Source organism: Lytechinus pictus, chromosome 2 (genome assembly GCF_037042905.1).
Source record: "Lytechinus pictus isolate F3 Inbred chromosome 2, Lp3.0, whole genome shotgun sequence".
NCBI classification, from domain to species: domain Eukaryota; kingdom Metazoa; phylum Echinodermata; class Echinoidea; order Temnopleuroida; family Toxopneustidae; genus Lytechinus; species Lytechinus pictus.
The window spans coordinates 61,556,667-61,577,525 of NC_087246.1; the positions used below are offsets into that span (position 1 = coordinate 61,556,667).

Consider the following 20,859-nt stretch of genomic DNA (forward strand, 5'->3'; position numbering starts at 1 on the left):
ATTGTCATTTTTTTTCACTGATCATTGAAGTATAAAAATGGGGGCATTTCCTCTTTTGAAAAGTAACAATTTTAAAAGAAAATAGTCTACTATGATACTATCTACCCCAGTGGCATAATGAGGCAAAAGTTTTTGAGGGGGCAGACTTGGTGTACGAATTTTTCTAAGCTGCGAGCAAGCAAAATGTTGACATATTTTAATAAAAGATATTATTTGTGATATATAGATTTTGACACAATTTTCAGAGAATAATATATATGTCAAAAGGGCCGGGATTGTGTGCAGATAACCCCCATGCCTAAGGTAGTGCAAGATGTCCTCGCATTAGATAAAAAAATCACGGTCCATGTTTACAATAAAAAGTAAAATGTTGTTTGAATGTGGAACCAAACCGCGGCTCTCCTATCGTTTCGGCAAAAATTTGACGGCCCGATTGACTAGCCGTTTTGTACTGGCGGTATCAGCTAGCCGTTTTGGAACGCCGGTATCCGGGCCAATTCTCCTATGACACTGGCCTCGATCGAAAATCTCGTATCAGCGGAATGGCGATGTTTCAAGCCAGGACTTTCGGCCAAGGTGTTAAGGATAATCTGCTAGTACTTTCAACAGTTTTCACTCTATTTGCCGGTTTATCATGCTCGGAACCTTTTTCAAATGGGTGGTATGTTTAATTTTTTTAACAATAGCTTTAGATCACCGGTACCGTACACTGTATGCTGCCTTTGGCTTTAGTTTTTGGTGCCGTTTATTCCCTGGTCTGGGCCCAGTCCCAGACGTAAAATGTTGTGTAGTGTATATTTTATAATATAAAATAGCTGTATTATTTCAAGCATCGCGATTGGTCAATACGCGTCACATGACATCCAACTTTTTTTGTGCACTGCACGGTAGTGCAAAAGGTGTGCAACGAAAATTGACATTGCACGCTCGAGCAAACCAGTGCGGTAGAAGTCCAACAAAACTGTAGTCTGTACTGTAATTTTGTAACTTTTAAAAAAATTGTTTCTGTGTTGCTATTTTATAAAACAAATAATGCACTTGCTCTGTCGTGCGTAAAAGTAAATTCAGAGAAAGCTCGGTTTCTTCAGATGGAGCACACTTGGCACTCGCCGCAAGCGGCTCGTGCACAGTGCGACTCCTATCTAAAGTAAAGAAACCTCGCGTGCTCTGCATTTCCACTAACGCACTCGGCTGCATGCATTATTTGTATACTATTACTAATACTAGGCTAAAAACCGGCGCGGCGCGAACTCAGCAGCGTGATTAGACTAACTTAGAGTTAGACAGCTTGCAGCCGTCTGTTTTGAGGAATTTTTAAACATTATTTGTTTTTTTTATTTCTCCTCGTACACAGACGGCTCGTGATCGTGCAGCCGCCCATTAGGGGGCAAAATGCAAAATCCCCCCGACAGGTCAGGGCGCATTGATTTTTGTCTTTATTTCATAAAAATATATAAAAAAGAACTGGACCAAAAGAAAGATTATTATTCCGTTTTGGCCCATCAGGGAAAATTTTACTTTTTCCCAGTCAGGAAAAATTAGGGAATTTGATTTTTTTAAATACCTCATATGAACAGAAGAAAATGCCTCAAATTAGGGAAATTCAGAATTTTGATCAGCCCAAAGGCAAAAGTCGAAAGCACGGTAGTCAGTCAGACTCTGTTGTATTTTGTTGCATATCAAAACAGCATCCATTGAATGACTGGTTATGGTGGTACTAATTAGTTTTTATGTTCTATATTAGGGCTAGATATATTATTTTGAACCTCCATATTTTTATTTTCAATTTGGGTGGCTGTCGCAAAAGGAACTCTTCCCCATATGAGGTTTCATAATAACAAGATTATTGGAAGACGGCAAGTCGTGAAAAAAAGACAGTGAACTGGGCCGGGGGGAATTGAGGTCACTCAATCTAGTTTTAGCACTCCCAATCCCCGTAATTGCCATCTATGTCCCGCAGGGGTAAGTGAAAAAAAAAACTGTCCCTATAAACAAGGACAAGCTTAATTTATCAAGACATGAGCATGATTTGTCTTGGTTTATGACGACTGTACTGCAGCACACTATACTGTGTGGGCTAGTGGCTAAAAATAGGCACTAGGATATGTTTATGCTGACCTAGGACTGTGTTCTCCTCTCAGAGGAAAAGTGATCATTGTTCTTTGGCTATTTATGAGTTTGAAATGAGACAAAGTCGAAGGTAATTTTAGTAACATTGTAATAAACCGTAATTGCTGACTACTGCTGAATCGGTGGCCTGAGAATCTCTCTGAGAGGTCATTTTGGGTTTCTTTGTCTGTTGTGTGGATCCAGAGTTGAAACCAGGCTAAGCTAACTCGTCCAACAGACGAGGTTATATATAACCTCGTCCCCGTATAAGCGGCCATGTCAATGTTTAGAACCCTACTAGAATTTTCCCCATTCCCCATAATATTTCATATTCTAGACCTAAATTCCTAGAGTAAAAATTTCTTAATTTATTAAAAATATCGTATATGTGCCCTAAAAGGCCCAAAATTTGGGATAAAATTCTCGCCAATTTCTCCTTACCTTCTCTGTGTTCCAGCTCGTCTAATGTACGGTGACAAATAATGACCAATGCAAAAGGAAAAAACGCACTTGAGATTCTATCAAGGAAACCTACCTGATAATTTTGTTTTTATGCATTACATTTTATAATATCAACAATATATGCAACAAAATAATTATGATAAGTATTCATTACATTAAGGCCATCTTGATTCAATAATAAATTCAATTTATTACAATATTACGTTTTTTAATGTTTTTCCATGCAATAAATTAGAAAATTAAATATATACATCGATGAGGAAGAGACTACCAAATAATGCAGCACTACACCTTCTATTTATTGAATTGATATAAATACAGAAAAAGTTGAAATTTTCCGTAAATTATGCTTGCGCAAATATTCACTGCTAAATGATACATTCCGTATAAGCCAAAACAACAACAACAACATCTGAATGGTATGCACCTTAAAACCCAAGATAACAACCACACTGACCTTACTCACTTCATTTCCATACTAGAGGGCAGTACAGCAGTCTTTATCTCACATAGTAATTATTAAAGCTTGTTATAAAATTGTAATTGTTTTTTCTTGTGTGCACTTGTCTTTTAATGGATGCTGAATAAATTCATGGAATTGATTTTGATTTTTTGCAATTCCTGTGCCATTTACAGGTTACCTGTTGAAGATGTGGTTACACCATATGAACATGGCAAGCACGGCTCCCCTCGCTCTCATCGACAGATACGAGAATGTCAACCAGTCATATATGGTAACGTGACTCATCACATGCAAAAATCACACAACTCGGAGCAGAATGGAAAAGTCCCTTACCCCATAACTGATCTGAAGTATTTTTATGATGACCTACCGCTTGGTGAGCGAGCCCCTGGGCACATCGTTTGGGTGAAGAATCCCGCCCGGACAGTCTCTGTCCTGGAGCCATATGACTCTGGTGGTTGCACCAACCTCCACAGGGCCACTGTCGTAGCCTCTGCTAAGCAGGAGAACTGTATGGTTGCTGTCAATGCAGGATTTTTCAACACCAGAACTGGCGATTGCTATGGAAATGTGGTGACCAATGGAAAACTGGTCCAATCAAGTGGAGGCTTGCAGAATGCACATTTTGGTATCCGGGCTGATGGGACAATCGTTTTTGGGTGAATAATTTTTTTTTAGGGGGAGGGGGGTATCTGTAGGCTTACTAGATTTCTTTCCTTCTAGGATGATTGTCAAATCAAGCCTTGTTTGCAAAAGTTGTGATCTGAAAAAGCACTCCAAATCAGGATCATTTTTATTCCTTTAGTATCAGCTAGAGTTGAATTCTGATCTAAGAGTCTGAATGCAAATTTTATGATAATTTGTCAAAATTTGATTAAAGGATTACGATAAATCTACTCCCACACCATGTTCAAACATGAATTCGCTTAATATAACAAGTCAATAGTCATGCCCAACATATGAACAGCATTATCAAACACTACCACTCTGGCCTTGTTAGCCCCCCTGTACTTTATTAATAAATATATCAAAATTTATTAATATGTAGTGATAAAGTTCAGTTCTTTAAGAAAAAAAATATTCTTGCTTAAAATGGTGCCAATCAACTTACATTATCAGAAATATCTATGCACTCTTCTATAATTTAACAAGATTACCCTGGTTTAGCAGAGCAGCTGTCATGCACGTCTGCTTTTCAAGGAATATACATTTGAAGTAGGCCTATTCATGTCAGTATATACAGATTAAAGAGCCTGTCCTTAGTTTTGGTGAATCCCCCAAAATGTGGCTATGACTATTTTAATTCATGACTAGATTATATGAATGTTTATGCCCCAAAACAGTTATGATGTAGCGGATTTGAAATAAAAAGGTGTTTTACCGGATACATCTTTTAATTTTACATGGAAATGTATTTGTGCCCAATCAAAATGAAATATGTGCATGGTTTTTATATTCGATATAATTCCAAAGCATGAACTAGGCTGAAAATTTCAGGATATGATCTTTGTCTGTAGCTTCTCGATATCCAATCCCTAAATTTGCCAGATAAATGCTCAACTATCTAGACCCCTGTTAAAGGAAAACAGAAATTATTGAAATTTAAAAAATAAATTTAAACAGCTACTACAAATTATTAAGATTTGAATGATAACCCTATGCGCGCTGATGTTGCAATCTTGCGCATTCGTACAATTAAATTCAACAATCATAATAATGAGTTTTTTCCCCTACCTTCAAATAAGATAAGCTAATAAAAGCCAATAGTTCCTACTAGATAGCATCTATATAATAATAATAAGTATCAATGGTGCAATATGGAAATCTTGTATTAAAGAATATTACATAGAAACAATTGTCATTATTATCCCCCAAAATTAATTAAGTGTGCAAAGAGTTAATGTACTTGAAATCAACATTCGTATTGTTTGATCTGCCAACCCATAGGTATTTATCAGAAGAGGATGTATTACAGAAGGAAAATCCATTCATCCAGCTTGTGGGAGGAGTTGGTTGGTTGCTAAGAGATGGTGAAATATACGTGGAAGAGAGTAGGAATGCAGAGTGCGAAGATGTAGAGGAATCAGGTACATCTTATTTTCAATTCAATTTTCAATTTATTTCATTTCATATTCAACAGAACAAAGTAAATCGATTGAAAATAATTACAATGACATTTGCAAATAAAAGTTATACAAACAATATAAATTGAGGTATGTACAATATATCATATTTTTTCCGTAGTTTAAACAAAACAAAGTATATAGTATAAGCAAATTATCATAAAAATTATCATATGAATGAGTTATGGTATCCAATGATTGGTGGAAATTTTGGCCCATATTCTGAAGTCAAGTTTAACTTAGATTATGGTCAAATTCTATGTTTTGATTATGTGAAGCAAAAAATGTCAAAATTTTGTTTACTTTGTTTACTGAGCTCTTTATCTGTACTCTAATGATGAAGAAACTCTTTCACTATTTTCCTAAAAAGAAATTTAATTCTCTTATTTTAGGTTTATCTTATTTTACAAATGGAACATACACCATTAGAGATTTGCATCACAAGTGGCTATCCATAGTTAAACTACTACTTAAGACAAGAGTTAAATTTCTGAATACAGGCCTTTGTGTTTAAATGCCTGTTCTAGTGATGATTACAAAATTGAACAGACTCTAATAAAATGACCACCAAAGTGTTTCTAGGTCTACATATACTGTATATATGAATAGAAAAAAGATATGTTCCAAATGAGCTAGTAGGAAATGTGCAACTGCTTAGAAATTAACAAAATAAGCATGGCATTCAAACCAGATGACAGGTTTTCCCCCAAGGGATTAGAGTAGACCTACATGTATATGAATTCCTATATTTCATTTTACCCATCTCCCGCATTGAATGATATTCAGAATAAGTAGTGGTCGATATTTGATTTCAATGATAGTTGATTATAGCCAATAACGTAATATATCGCCAAGTCTTAAAATTCATTATGAGCTGCAATTTTGTGAGAGTAGGGCAGGGGGAAATGAAAGTAAGGCTATCATCGATACTTTTCCATGAAAAAGGGGCATTTGGGTATCAACTTTAATACAAAAATTCTGAATACAGAACAACATTTCGGTCAATAAAATAATGATTAACTTTACATAATTGACAATATTTTGGCCATATCGCCTGACCGTGGTACATCACTATAATCAATCATAAAACCACTAGATCGAATATTCCATAGTTTTCAGTATTGCATTATTTTGATAATATTGAAATATCACCATGCACTAGTTTAGGATGAATGACTTTTTGTTTTCCAGGTACTGTGGACCAATTCTTCAACATGTTGTCAGCGAGAGTGGCCGTCGGTAGTGATGATGAAGGTCATTTGGTACTTGCAGTTATAGATGGACAGAGCAAAGTCAGGGGGTAAGAGTCACATCCTTTATTGGGCCAAATAATATATTTTAACTCTTGCTATGATGGGAAAGGTGTTGGGAAATGAAATGCCCATTGAGAAAATTTGCAGTGCTGTGACTTCCATCATTGATGACATGGATCGTGCAAACTCTGCTCACACCAATGCCACATTTGTTGAAAACCTAGGTTCTGACAACAATTCTTGTTGTCTTGTGTTTATTGACAAGTTTGTGCAATACATTTTTTTTCAGGGACAATTGTTAGTGATTTGTTATTGATTCTGCAATATGTGGTGGACTCTGAACCATGATAGCAAGAAATCAATTTGATATTGACCACACTCAACCCAGGTGTAGTAAATGGGTACCTGATGGGGCTGATTTTTATGATTGATCATAGACATTAATCAATGCAATCCATCGTAGAAATCGGCTTTATGCTACGGGGCCCTGGTACAAAGCTGCCAACTAATATGTTTTAATGATATTTAGTATGTTTTTTTTTCATAATCCAAAGTGACAAAATATGATTTTTTATTACAAAATATGTTTTTTGTTAAATTTGATCAATTTTTGTACCGAAATGTTTTTTTTTTCCTTCAAAATATGATTTTAGTTATGGATCAGTATGTTTTTTGGTCAACAGAGGTTGGCAACTCTGCTGGTAGGAATCATTCACAGGGGAATTGAACTCAAAGGAGCTTTACTGCTCTCGCGCCCCATGATTCTCCTACCATAGGCACATGTGTATTGGAATAGTCCTGATACATAGACCCTTTCATAAACCATCAAAAATAATGAAGATGATGATCATTCAATCTGTATTGGGGAAAAGGGATATGCTTGAAAGTAGACTATGAATATTTGATGTCTTAGCAGATATACACATAATTATGTTGTAAAGAGAAGAGGAACAAAATCATTTGTCTTTCTAGTGGATATATGTCTCATGATTACATATCAAACTTGTGCGTTGTGGATAAGGATACAGGAACAATGTGAGTAGGTAAGGTCTTGAGCCGGTGCTCTTCAAAGTGAATATAAAATTGTGCCTCCAAATGCACAGAGTACAAGAAATGGCTGTCGGGGCTTACCATGCTATGTCTGAATAAAGCCTATAAAAAGTTTTGATGTATGTGATCTCTTCTTCTCCCTCCCTTCTCTCCTTTCTGTTTCTGCCTCCTTCCTTTCTCTACTCTCTTCTTTTTTTCATCCTCATTATTTACTACCTTACACCGATATGTCTTCTATTTATCTTTCTTAAGTTTCCTTCTTTCTGTTCATTCATTTGCTACCATTTTCTCTTTTTCTTTACTGATTCTTCTTTTTTCAAAGATCGCATAATTATCCTGTTAGGTTTTTAAAAATAATTTCAAATGTAACAATATTTTGTATCAAATTTTATCTATCTATCTGTCTGTCTGTCTATCTATCTATCCGTAGGTCCGTCTATCTGTCTGTCCGTCCTTCCATCTCATCTATCTAACAAAGATAACCAAGTTTCATTTATTGTTTCTTCAGGCTATCATTGTCATCCTTTGCATCATGGCTTCTATCTCATGGAGTAAAGAATGCTATAAACCTTGATGGTGGAGGATCTGCTTCCTTTGTGATCAATGGTACAGTAGCCAACAATCCATCAGATCATTGGTGAGTCAACTCTTTTCCCTCAACTAAAATCAACAAATTCCCCATTCTCTATCATGCAAATATTATGTGATTCCATGAAATCATATTGTGATTCTATTGATATGTACATGTACATACAGGTGTATCATTATACCTGATATAATTAGCTGTAAAATGAGACAAATATCCAAGGTCTAGTCCCTTGAAAAGAAAAGTTATGCATCAATCCTAGAGTTACATGCAATGTGTACCACTTCCATGACCCCTCATGAAATGAATTGTGAAGAGTATTAGATTATTATACTTGTCACATCAAACTTTGAAATTAGACCAAAATGAAATCTCTAGCCCCCTGTATACCAAAATTATACACATTTAACAACCACCCTCGCCATTTATATTCAGCTTTAAAATGACACCAATTTCATCGCAATATCTCTCAGTTTAGCCAAGATATCGTGTGTTAAACAATAAGAAATTTGAATTAGCGTAAATGTAATAAAACCATCTCTATGTGGGGCATTTTTAAGACGCATGGCCATAAACATTTTTTAATGCACAGGAGCAGAGCAAAGGGTGACCTTCAATCTACAATAATTCTGTATAATGTTATAGTTTAATCAAAACGTTGTTTATATCTTGAGAATTATTATTATTTATAATGTGCTTACCCAGTCGAAACTCTGCCTACCGATGTCCTAGGCAAGTTTCCACCATAATCTGTGTCCACGAGCCAAGATGTGATCCAAGAGATTGTAATAACCATGGCGACTGTATCCAGGGAGTGTGTCATTGCCATGCCAAGTGGCATGGTGTGTCATGTGAACAGCTACAATGTGGAAATCACAACTGCAGTGAGAGAGGCATTTGTTCGGGAGGTATGTTGAGATTTGATTTGATTTTCACTAAGTATTTCTAATAAATTACTAAATTTTTTGTATCTGATCGGCTACTGAAGTGTGATGTCATCAATTTCCTTATTTTAATTTAGGCCTACCGTTTTTGATACCATAGTTTGCTTGAGCATGATGAAATACCTCCACAACCCAAATTTGGTGGGAATCGGTCCATGGGGCCCCAAAATATGACCTCATTAATACATAATTAGCCCCATTGAAATCAATATATTATTGGCCTGGTTCTACATGTTATGAACCAGGCCAATAATACACTTTTGTAACAAACTATCCTGAATAAATATGTGAAATCGATAATCTGGTATCTCATTACAGATGGATGTCGTTGTGATGAGGGCTACTTTCCCCCAGATTGCTCAATGACTTGCCCTAGTGGTTGGTATGGTCAAGACTGTAGCCGTCATTGTGATTGTGTTCATGGTGGATTGTGTGATCCAATCAATGGAGAATGCAAATGTCTTCCCGGCTACACAGGAAAATACTGTCGAGAGAGTAAGTTTCTTCGTATCAGGGCCCCTTCTCCCAAAGGAATGTGATCAATTCAATTAATCTCAACCATGGGAAAGTCAGAAACATCATAATAATGATAATAATATAATGATGATGATGATGATGATGATGATGATATTAGTGATGGTGATAATAATATATTTCCCCCTGGGTAGCCCCTCTTGTTCCAAAAACTGTTCTCCCAGTGGGCCTTACTTAACATGATAACATTATTATTACCCCGGCTTTAGCACAGCTACCTTGATCGGGCGCTTGAGCATTCAAGGAGCTTCTTCTGTCTGGTTACCCTTTACTACGCCTAGGTCGAGAGTGATGGTGGTGGTGGTGGTGGTGGTGATCATAGTAACAATGATGGGGATGATGATGATGATAGTGATGATGATGATGGTTATGATGGTGATGATCGATCAATATTGATGGTTAATTATTCCAGTGGAATTATTCCAGTTTTTCTTCAAGTTACAAAACCAAAACGCATCTGAATTTCATAATAATTAGATTTTTTTTTCTTTTGTCAGTTTGCCCTATTGGATATTATGGACCTGGATGCAATGAAGAATGTCAATGCAGTGATGATCTGTGTCCCTGTCACCATATAACAGGATCATGTATGCTTCGGCACAATGACTCATACTATGGTAGTATTCTTAAAGGTATGATAGAGTATGTATGATGAGTTATAGTAAATGGTAATAATGATAATAGAAAGGTATTCTTATTGTGTGAGTATCCACTGTGTTAGGTGCTAATGGTGCTCCTATCTTAATATATTCACTTTGTCTACAATTAGTCCAGTTTATTTCTTAGGCACTCTTGATAGTAAAATACTATAATATGTTATTAAATTTGAACTACTATCAATATAGACTCTTTGTCATTTGGTCTAAATTTTCTCAGAAAATTGAATTTTAATTTACCTGTAAATTCATTATAAAATCGCACACTTCATTCATACCCGCTTAAAGAAAAAATATATTTTCAGTCATCATGGACCATTAAAAAAAAATTGTTAAGTTGTTGCTCGCATATGACATTACAAATTCAAATCATTTATAACTCCCTTTTTTTAATGGAAATTCATCATACCTTCACTACAATATGTTTTTTTATTTTTTACTTTTACGCTTTTTTCAAAACGCATTTACCGTCAGGATGTAGTTGCAGTTTTTTATATGATATCACATATCCAAGTGTTTAATGATTGATAACAGGCCTGAGATTCTCCCGATATTTATCGGGTTCCTGATATTTTTTCACCAACATAGGTGGTCTCTGAGATCGATGTAAATCCGGTATAAAATTAAGGGGGTTAGGGTGTCTATTTTCAATGCCTTATTCGCAAAAATTGCTAGAAAATGAAGGGCACATTGCGCCCAAATTCACACAAAGTTATAAGTTCTGGCAACTTGCTGTTGTTACTTTTTATGAAAATTGCCGTCATGCATTCGAAAACTTGATTCTTAGACGGCTATTTGAAGTTTATCGCACACGGCCGGTATTGATCATGGGCGCTGCCATTTTGTATTACCCACCAGACCGTTCGCGCGTTGCAGTGGAGGAAACAGCGTGCACTCGGTGCACGCGCGATGGCTGCATTCAATTCATGCATGCATGCAGGCGCTAGGATAACCCAGGGAACTCCTGCCGGCGAAGCGGCGCCCAGGGAGCTCCCTGGGTTATACGTTAGCGCGCTAGGCGTGATTACGGTGATTTGTCAATACGGGAGTTCTTTCGTGCGAGCGAAAAAACAAGAAAAGTTTGTGAAAAATTATAGCTTTTCAACGGAAATTTCTTGATCGAGGTGAAGAGGCGAGGGTGAAAGGGATCGACGCTTCAGTTCGTGAGAAATGGACTTGGAAGTGGGTTGAAAAATCAGTGGATGGAAGGGTGGCAAGTGAGTGCATATGGAAAACTGAGGAACCCGGTAAAGCTTACTGTACGTGGTGTAATAAGGAAGTCAAGTACGCGAATGGCGGCTGGAGCATGATCAAGCAGCACATGTATGATGCTCACAAGTTTTACTATAGAATTATTTAATGTACGTATTGTGCATTTGATTCAGAAATATTGAACTCAAATCTCATAAACCTCTAACATGTATAATTGAGAGGTATTGTTGCATGCACTACCAATGAAAGTATATTTCCTGGTGAATTTAAGCACTTTGTGCCTCTGAAACACAATTCTTTCCCTTTTATACAGCAAATTCCAGGTACTTCATGGTGTTGAGGAGATGCCTTCTAGATCCTCCGAAAACCCCCAAATCCATGACCTTTGGGGGGCTTCGCCCCCTCGACCCCCTCCGGGGCGTTGCCCCTGGACCCTCGGCTGTTAGGTGCGAGACTCTGGTCACTTCGCTCCCTACGTTCACAAAAACATATATTTTTTAAAAGGGCCACTCTCAGGCCTGATTGATAACTCCCTATGTCTTTGATGGACAGTCATCAACTTTTACCATAAGGCGTGATAAAGGTTATTTTTTTGTACATCATTTCCCTTTTTAATTCAGTTGGGGAGTGTCTCGCCAGGAGAATCATCCGAGATGAAGCGCTGGTTCCATACAATCCTCTCTTGGAAGACCAACTCACAGTGCTCCTCATTATAGCGGTTGCCGTGGCAATCGTCAGCATCCTGTGCAATATCATCTGCCTCTGTTTTCGCTGCTCCTGCAGGTGCACCACCTTGTCATGCGAGAATGGGTACAGTATCCCAAGGAAACATGTCTACCATCAGCTGGATAATGCAGACTACACAGAGGAAGATGATAACCTCTGACCCTTGTGTGACCTTTGACCTGTACATCCATCTCCAGTACTTTTGTGTAATCAGATTATTTATATGACTTTACAAATAATATTGGTATTATATTGAAATATTTTTAATTTCAGGTCTGCTTTGCAGCATGGGTATTAAATATTGAGTTTCATGTATTTTTTTTTTGTGTGTGTTACTGACAGTATTTGTGGAAATGATGCTGCTGAATCAGGTGCTCTACCAATTATTTCTTGTTTAAGGGAAAATATAACCCTTGTATTTCAAAACTGATTGGTTTTCAGAAAAGCCGTAAAGTATGATTGACAAGTGACATAATGTGACATTTACCTCATTCTGCAGTGCATATACCTATTGGAAATTGTTTTTGTAAGCTTTTCAATGTATACAACTGCTGCATTACATATGGGTTGCATATATTACCAACGACCATCAAATTTTATGTTAAGAATACAGGAGAACATTAAAACTGGGGATTTTCCAATAAATAGTTCCCTATAGAAATTATTTATTATTTGTTATTTTTAAATAATATCATGCATTGGAAAGGGGCAAGAATAGATATCACCTTCCTCTTATTTTTTCTGATAAATGGAAGCTGCAATCTTGGATGATGTCTTGCCTTATAATTTGCCCATGGTCATATATTGAACAAAACAGGTTATATTGTCAGTTCATGCAGTAACTAACATGCACCCAATATATTTTTGCACAAAAATAGTATTTTTGTTTGTTTCTTTTATACCTCATGGCACTATTACATGTTCATTGTGGTATGTGTTATATACGACAAATTTGGTACTAATTTGTTTCTTTCAATATATACTCCATTATGACATAGTACTTTTAGCATGTACTTTGTAAAAATATTAGTACTATTTCAGTTTTATATGCCTCCACCCGGAGGAGGCATTGTGTTTCCAGGTCATTCATCTACCCATCCCATGTATGCATATAGGAGTGACAATTATGAGTAAATTTTGGGTCTCGAGGTCAAAGGTCACAGTGGTCTTCGTATACCTGAAAAGGTCTTGATCTCAGGATAAATAAAGAGCTGTTCAAGGGGTCAAATCCAGAATTTGCTCATATATTAGTCTATACATGTGAGTGATGATGATCTGAGTAGATATTGGGGTCACAAGGTCAAAAGGTCACAGAGGTCATTATATACCTGATAACTATAGAATCGTTTGAGGGATCATCTTTTGATATAGCTAATATGTTTATAAAATTATGGGAGCGAAGATGATCTAATCATACATTTACGTTGCAGGTTAAAAGGTCAAAAGTAATAGAGGTCAACCATTTCTTTTTGTCACAATAACGTGTAGGTCCTATGAACACAGCATATTTATCCTCAGTTCATGTATGCTTTTTGGAGTGACAATCTAGATTTTTCTAGTGTTTGAAAATATAAGATGTTGAGTTTGAAATATACTTGTATTTCTAATGTGGCGATGTCATACATTTTTACTGCATGCATTTTATCTACCTGGTATCTTTTGTAATGTTATAGAAAAGGAAAATTGTGTTACTACATGTATGCAGTACTAGTGGCTTTGTGAAGTATATTTATGTTATTTTCAGGATTTTTCTTGGGTAGAGCTTGGTTTCTTCATCAGTGGTATTGTGTGTGATGCTGTATTAAAAAGTGTATTCCTTTTCCATCAGGGTGGATCTGTATTGGAATACGCGCAGCATCTAGGTCGGGTCTTTGACATGTGCGCGCCATTCCAGAGACTTTATTATACTTCATTATCATGTGTATTACCAGGAGAGGATGCATTAACAAATGTACAATATTTGATATATTTTCTGTGGATATGGGAATTTTATGTTAAATTTACAAAAATCATGTAATTTTATCAATCTGTTTATATTTGCTTGCTTTTCAAAGAAAGTGTACGAGACCTCTGGTACCCATTAGAATGATCCTTGAGTATAATTCACATTGCTGACTCTTACCAAACTTTAGACAGGCTTTAAACCTAAGCTTGGTTTAACTGTCAGAATACCACCCATTGGGGTTGATTTGCGTAATGGGAAAGCGGTCTGTGGTCCAACCAAGAACAATCATCAGGGACCCTTTTCATAAAACTTGTTATAATAACAAATTTACCATAACAGTTAACAGCTATTGAAATACATCAGGGGCCCATTTCATGAAGAGTTGCAACTGTTGTAACTTTGCTATTATGGCATCTACCATGGTAACCTTGATTATGATTGGCTGATGAGCCCTGTTACCGTGATAGTTGCCATTATGGCAAAGTTACAACAGTTGCAAGTCCTTTATGAAACGGGACCCTGATTGGCTGATGGTAAATTTGTTATAGAAATTAGGCATTTGTTACTATAACAAGTCTTTATGAAATGTTACCCTGGGTGTGGGTCGTAAATAGGTTCACTTTTAAGCCACCTCCACTGGATTTGCTGCATTTTTTATCTATTTCTTTTTCCTTACACAAGCCTTGCTTTGGTGTTACATTGTTAGGGAATAGATAATATAAAATTATGTCTAGATAGATTCCCCATTTAAGCAAATTTAATCTGAAATGATTTGTTGAATTTGAGTCTTCCATTATGAAATTCCAATTGTGTATTTATCTTCATCTCTATTTTTGCATGCTTGCCCCAAAATTGGTCACTTTGGCAATGTGTATGTGTTTGTTATTTGCAATGACTTATAAATGGTGTATAGGTATATGTTGTTTTATATCATGTTTTTTTTAATCAGTTATGATAATGGTTCATACCATTTTGTATAACAACATTTTTGCATGACTGCTTTCGGTTAAGGTATTATTAGCATTGTGATGTTTTAAGCTATGTATTTGTTCATACCCTTTATGATATCCTTTATCAGGAGAAAATGTTTTAACTTTGGTATTTTTTGGATTTTTTTAGTAAGTCTAAGTAATTATTATCGTGGATGTATATTCATAATTTCTGACCGTTGGTAAAAATCACTTTTATCGACACCTAGATGTTGAATTTGACAATTTCTGATGTTAATTACCTTCTTGAAATTTATAATTTCTGACAATTGATAATTTATGTTGGGAACATCAGAGATGTTAAATTTGACAATTTCAGAGATTAATTACTTGCTAAAAATTTAGAAGTTCGGCCAATTAATAATATTTTTTTGACAAACTAGAGATTAATTACCTTCTTGAAATTTATTATTTCTGACTATTGATAAAAATCTTTGGCATAATCATGGCCTAAGATTACAAAAGTTGTTTCACTTTTTTTTTATAGAATTCCTATTATTTACATGTACAGTATTGTGGATGCAAAATGCAAATTTACAAATATGGTATGCATCATATCATCAATAATATATCTCACTCAAAGTTGTGTATAATTTGACTGGAAAAGGTTAAAAAGTGTAGTAATTTTTTACTGGCTCTAGGTACAGGCGATCTTAAATGTGATGTTGGCGATCGATTGATGTAATTTTGTAACACAACTCCTTGTGTCTAATTAAGGATTTAATAAATAGTACTTCTGTATGTTGGGTGTATGAAAAGATAAATTATTGTAATTGTGAAATTTCCAGCACTTTCAAACTATTCTAGTGATATATTCCTTTTGAAAATATATTTTGTCATTCTCAGTATAGCCTGTTTACAATGAATGTCTATTTTTCTTTGACATTTTGTGTATTTATGCTAGAAATACTAATTAGAATTTGGAGAAATATTTAATATTTTCATTGAAGAATCCCTTACTTTATTATAACATTTTCAAACCATTACAACCAGTAATATCTCACTCTTAATTTTGAATGTTAACAAGTTACTGAAATTATCAATAGTAAGAGCATCCAAGTTGTATATTTGAAAGTATTTATATTATTGAACATAAAACCAATCAGGACCTTTTGTGATTATGGTAACTACCATGATTGTCTGTTGAGCCCTGTTTCCATGGTAGCAGAGTAATCATGAGGGCATGTTCTTTATGACATAGGCGCCAGTTTTCAATAATAGAAAATTATTTCAAGTCAAACGCTATATGATAAAGCTCTATGATTTTTTTCATGTTTGAATTTGGAGTCTTGTAGTTGGTATAGCTCAAAGGAACTCAAAATAGATGCCAAATTTGAATTCTAATGGCAGTACAAACAGGAAATAACAACTACACTTTTGTAATATTGGAATGTATTACTGACCAATTACCAAAGCGATTAACAGTTATTCAGGGTGAACAATAAAGCACGAAGGTAGTTGATTTTTTTTATTTTTATAAATTGATAAAGAACTGCAGAATTGAATATATCTCATCATATGAGGACGGGTTGATACAGCAGATATGCTCTGAACTAGTACGTGTACTTGTACATTTGACTTTGTTCAGTACCTGTCAATTTCATTCCTTACACGACTTTATACTTTAATAGTAACAATATGCAATGCCACGTCTAGAGTCATTCAAAGCAAACCTCAAGCCATATATTTTCTCATTATATTTTATATAACACCCCCCCCCTTCTGTGTAATAATTCCCTCTGAGCCTCTGAATAGGAAACTAGATAGAAGGCGCACTCTGTGACCATGACAGCTGAAATACTTTGACACCGACAGTAATAATGAAAACATTATAGGACTTGATTTTAAGTTTGTTGTATTTTGTAAGTACTAAGTTCTCTGATTATCTCATAATTTGCAGTCATTTATGATATTCACTTTAATGATCAGATTTGCTGCCAACATTGCTGAGTATAAAGGTAATATATCATGTGTACATTTTTGGTTATTTTACTTGTAACCAGAAATTTATGGAAATTTATTTTACATACACATAAAATGTGTTTTGTTTATACATGTATACTGTTATTACTGGGGAATTTTTTTTAGGAGTATTTCTGTACTAATTCTCTGAGAATACTTTTCTTTTCAATAATTATACTGAATATTTTGAACATTCCAAGATCGTGGGTGAATAAATAATTTTATTTCTAAACCTTTGCTTTCTTGTAAGGTGTATTGAATGCAAATTAGATGTACTTTTTAAGAATAATCCATTAGTGACATCTGACTCTAGAGACCCAGTCATGGAGACAAGGGAAGGTCTTTATATAGAAGTGAAGAGAAAAGGAAAGAAAAGAGAAAAAGAATAAAAATGTGGTGTTGGTGTCTACTTTTAATACTCTGCATGAAGGAGTGCATTTTGTGGTGGGGTTCACTAAGTTTTGAGCACAACTCTACGTGAATGGAAAGCTCATAGACCCAACTTTCATTTGACACCAAAACACACAGGACTATGGCACATCTCTCTTACATAACTATTTCAAACTTATCTCAGTTATAACAACAATCTATATAGACATAACTCTCCATATTAATAAAGACAGATCATACACGTAAGAAAAAAAAATTCATTCCAATAAGAATGGTACTGTAATATTTCAAGATAATCATATAATATGTCTGGTGACAGCTGAACAAAGACAATATGAGAGCTTGAAAGCACAACGCATTTACATATTTACAACATTTTTCACTTAGCAAAGCAATAGATAACCTGCTATTATCACACACAAATCCCATTAGAGTTATTGGGGAGGGTCCAAAAGGCCGAGTGTTACATTTGTTTACCTACATCAAAAGATTTTCTCCTTAGCCTGATCTTCAAAGTCAATTGAAATATATACTCTAGAAAACACTAGTCATTTCAAACTACATGTATAAGTCAACTACGCTCCTTCAGGGCAAGTGTTGAAATAGAAAGCAAGGAGCAAGCTATCAAACAGAAAATAATGCTGATATAGACAAACGTAATCCTCGGCATTGTCAACCTTGGTGGGAAAACCCCATTTTTGGGGGGGAGAGGCAAGCAATTAAATTATTTTGGACCACTCGGGTGGTTCTTATGACCAGGTGGTTTTTATGATCAGGTGCTTTTTATGAACAGTGGTTTTCATGAACCAGAAGTCTTTTTAGACAGGTTTGTGTAGTACATGTTTCCATGGGAGAAAGACAGAGTTACAAAAATCATAGTCTTTGCAGACAGGTTCTCCTCTAGTAGGTTCACTGATATGTGTTATTTGTGTCGATTCATGCTCACAAATACCACTTAAATGATCAAGGAAAGGAAAAAAGAATAATAATGAAGCCGCACCTCAAACCATATAGATTAACCACGATTCATTCAATTTGGTAAATATATTGCTACAGACCTACCATTACTCCACAAAACCACTAGAAGACATGTTTGAATGTGGTCAATATTAAAGCATGATAGGAAGTCTTGTTTGAAAAAAAAAAACCCTTATTGGTTTCGAATCGTTACAATATGCCTTAAGATGGCGCAGAGTGTAAAAGTCTATCAAGGAGACAGACCGGTTCTCAATATAGATCATGGTATAGCTATTTCTTAATTGAAATATTGGAGTCAAAACACTGTTTGCAAAATAGTCCTGGATTTTCTGACATGTCACATGATCATCCATGATATTCAAATTCAAAATAGTCAAAGTAAAAAACTTGATTGTGGTAAATTAACTGAATAACAGGATTTGATAAAGAAAAACAAGTAGATTAATATATAACATAACTTAGGATGACATAGCTAGACTATAATATGTTTGGTCACATGATACTCTTAGAACCAATCACTGTAAAGGCTTTAATATACGGATTACGGAAAATATACGATGACATAACATCAATGACAAGTTTAACACATAAAGTAATAGAGTAACATAAGAAAAAGATGAAACCTGAAATACAATATTTCTGGATCTATGTTAAGAAACAAAGGTACAGGTTTATAAACATCAAAATGAATCTTTTAACAATCAATATGTTGATTATCAGGTCAATTAAGAGTGTGAATGCATAACTTGATAAAGGCAATTAATTAAGTACTAGTATATTAAAATGTGAACAGTACAATGGGATATAAAACTGATTAGGCATTTATTCTGCTCAATATTGTATACTGTTGGGTTTCTGTAAACTTAAAGGTTTCCAGGAACATTTTTTTTAAACTTTAGTTTTTAAATACCTCAGTTGAATAATGACAGCCACACGTGAGGAACACATATAAATGAAAATAGCATCCCCCCTTGTTTGTTGTTATAATATGTCGTTATCATGGCAACTCTATAAACCTTTCAAACCTTAGTTTACTGGCAATATAATCAGACAAAGTACTATTTACTGCAGCATTAAAAATCAATTAAATGAGCTTTGTTTTTCAATTCAATGATGCATAATTTCATACAAAAAGATACAAACCATAATCCCAATGAATGTTTATCAAACAGAGAAAAATGAAAATGTTAAGTTCAAGATTTAATTTAGTCTGTAAAAAGGTATATTGTCTGCCAAATTATGGTCAAATGAAAATAGGAATGCTTGAAGTTTACAAATAGTAATGAATCAATTACAACAGCTTATTTTGAGATGAGTGGTGGACAGTAAAATTTACCAAGTTACCATTTCCAAGTTATTTTACCTATTTCAGCAATGCAAAAAAAAAAAACATATTGAGTAGATTTGAGTTGTTTCTTTAAAAATGTCAATCTACAATACCTAATATCTTATGTATACATACACAAAAATGTTCATGATTTTTTGTGTATGTTTGGTATGCGAGTCTATCAAAGCGTTAGCAAGGCTTTTTGTGCAGATATGAATATTGCTTCAACACCAACACTAAAAGGTCAATGCCGAACTTAAAATCAACCAATAAGTACATCAATTCTTGTGAGTTGTAACATGCCCATGCAATGGATTTGAAAATTCAACATATTTCTTTTTCAATACATAGGTAGGGTGAGAATGTACTCTTCACCTCATTATTTTAACATCCACAAATGAAACATGTTTAATCCCCACTATTACATCATTATTATTGTCTCTTTTCAAAGTATTGACACGAGAAAGGAACCTACAAAAAACAATCAAGCACCAATGCAACAAGTGTTTTCTTTTATAATTTCTATATTAGCTGGTGGGTTTCATAAAGCTGTTTATAAATTATAAGTTATGAATGACTTAACATATGACTGTCACCCCTTCTTGTGCTAAGTGATATATCCCTTTGAAGCTAACTTGGCACCTAAGAACAATTTCTAGTGAGACTAAAGTCGAGTAAACTTTACAAACAACTTTAAGAAACACCCACCTGTTCTGTTTGTGATGACAGTAGAGGCAAGTCCATGCCTTTACAAGCGAATCCAGGTTAAAAAAAAAAATATATATATATATATAAATATATATGTAATAGAGGCATGTTCATCTTAGAGTTTTATATATATGTAATACATGTACAGTAGAGGCATGTTCATCTTCTGTTGTGACAATCGTACACTGCTAAATAATATCTTCCACCGTTGTTACGAGTACATATATATGGTATAGTCAAATCTTTGGTATTGATATTGTTCCACCAAGGTCACAGGCTGAAGATTACTTTTGGATCAATTTCATCATTTGCACCAAGTTTTGACCAATGTTGGAAATAAGTCTGTCACTGTAAAATCAGATCCATATTTGGTATCCATCAGTGACTCGTGATGAAGGTGTATCCATTCCTTCAGAATACATTTCATCAATGATAATCAACT

The 20,859-nt window shown here is 34.9% G+C and overlaps 1 protein-coding gene across 2 annotated transcripts; it reads left to right on the forward strand.

Annotated features, from left to right (window-relative positions):
- The first annotated feature begins 441 nt into the window (after positions 1-441).
- LOC129253851 (N-acetylglucosamine-1-phosphodiester alpha-N-acetylglucosaminidase-like) lies at positions 442-16,932 on the forward strand. 2 transcript variants are annotated; one of them, XM_054892282.2, is made up of 9 exons: positions 442-661; positions 3,208-3,693; positions 4,982-5,121; positions 6,349-6,457; positions 7,969-8,097; positions 8,752-8,954; positions 9,309-9,485; positions 10,022-10,156; positions 12,013-16,932. In XM_054892282.2, the coding sequence occupies exons 1-9, from the start codon at positions 543-545 to the stop codon at positions 12,276-12,278; spliced, it is 1,764 nt and encodes a 587-aa protein (XP_054748257.2). In that variant the 5' UTR covers positions 442-542; the 3' UTR covers positions 12,279-16,932. The 2 variants fall into 2 exon arrangements, with proteins under 2 accessions (XP_054748257.2, XP_063951388.1); XM_064095318.1 differs by having other exon boundaries at positions 478-661; positions 8,779-8,954.
- The last annotated feature ends 3,927 nt before the right edge of the window (positions 16,933-20,859 follow it).

Bases quoted from the DNA above. Each gene is read 5' to 3' on its own strand.
- LOC129253851 (XM_054892282.2), top strand. From the start codon at position 543: ATGGCGATGTTTCAAGCCAGGACTTTCGGCCAAGGTGTTAAGGATAAT. The intron at 3,694-4,981 runs GTGAATAATTTT...GCCAACCCATAG, and splicing joins GATGGGACAATCGTTTTTGG to GTATTTATCAGAAGAGGATG. The intron at 10,157-12,012 runs GTATGATAGAGT...TTTTTAATTCAG, and splicing joins CTATGGTAGTATTCTTAAAG to TTGGGGAGTGTCTCGCCAGG.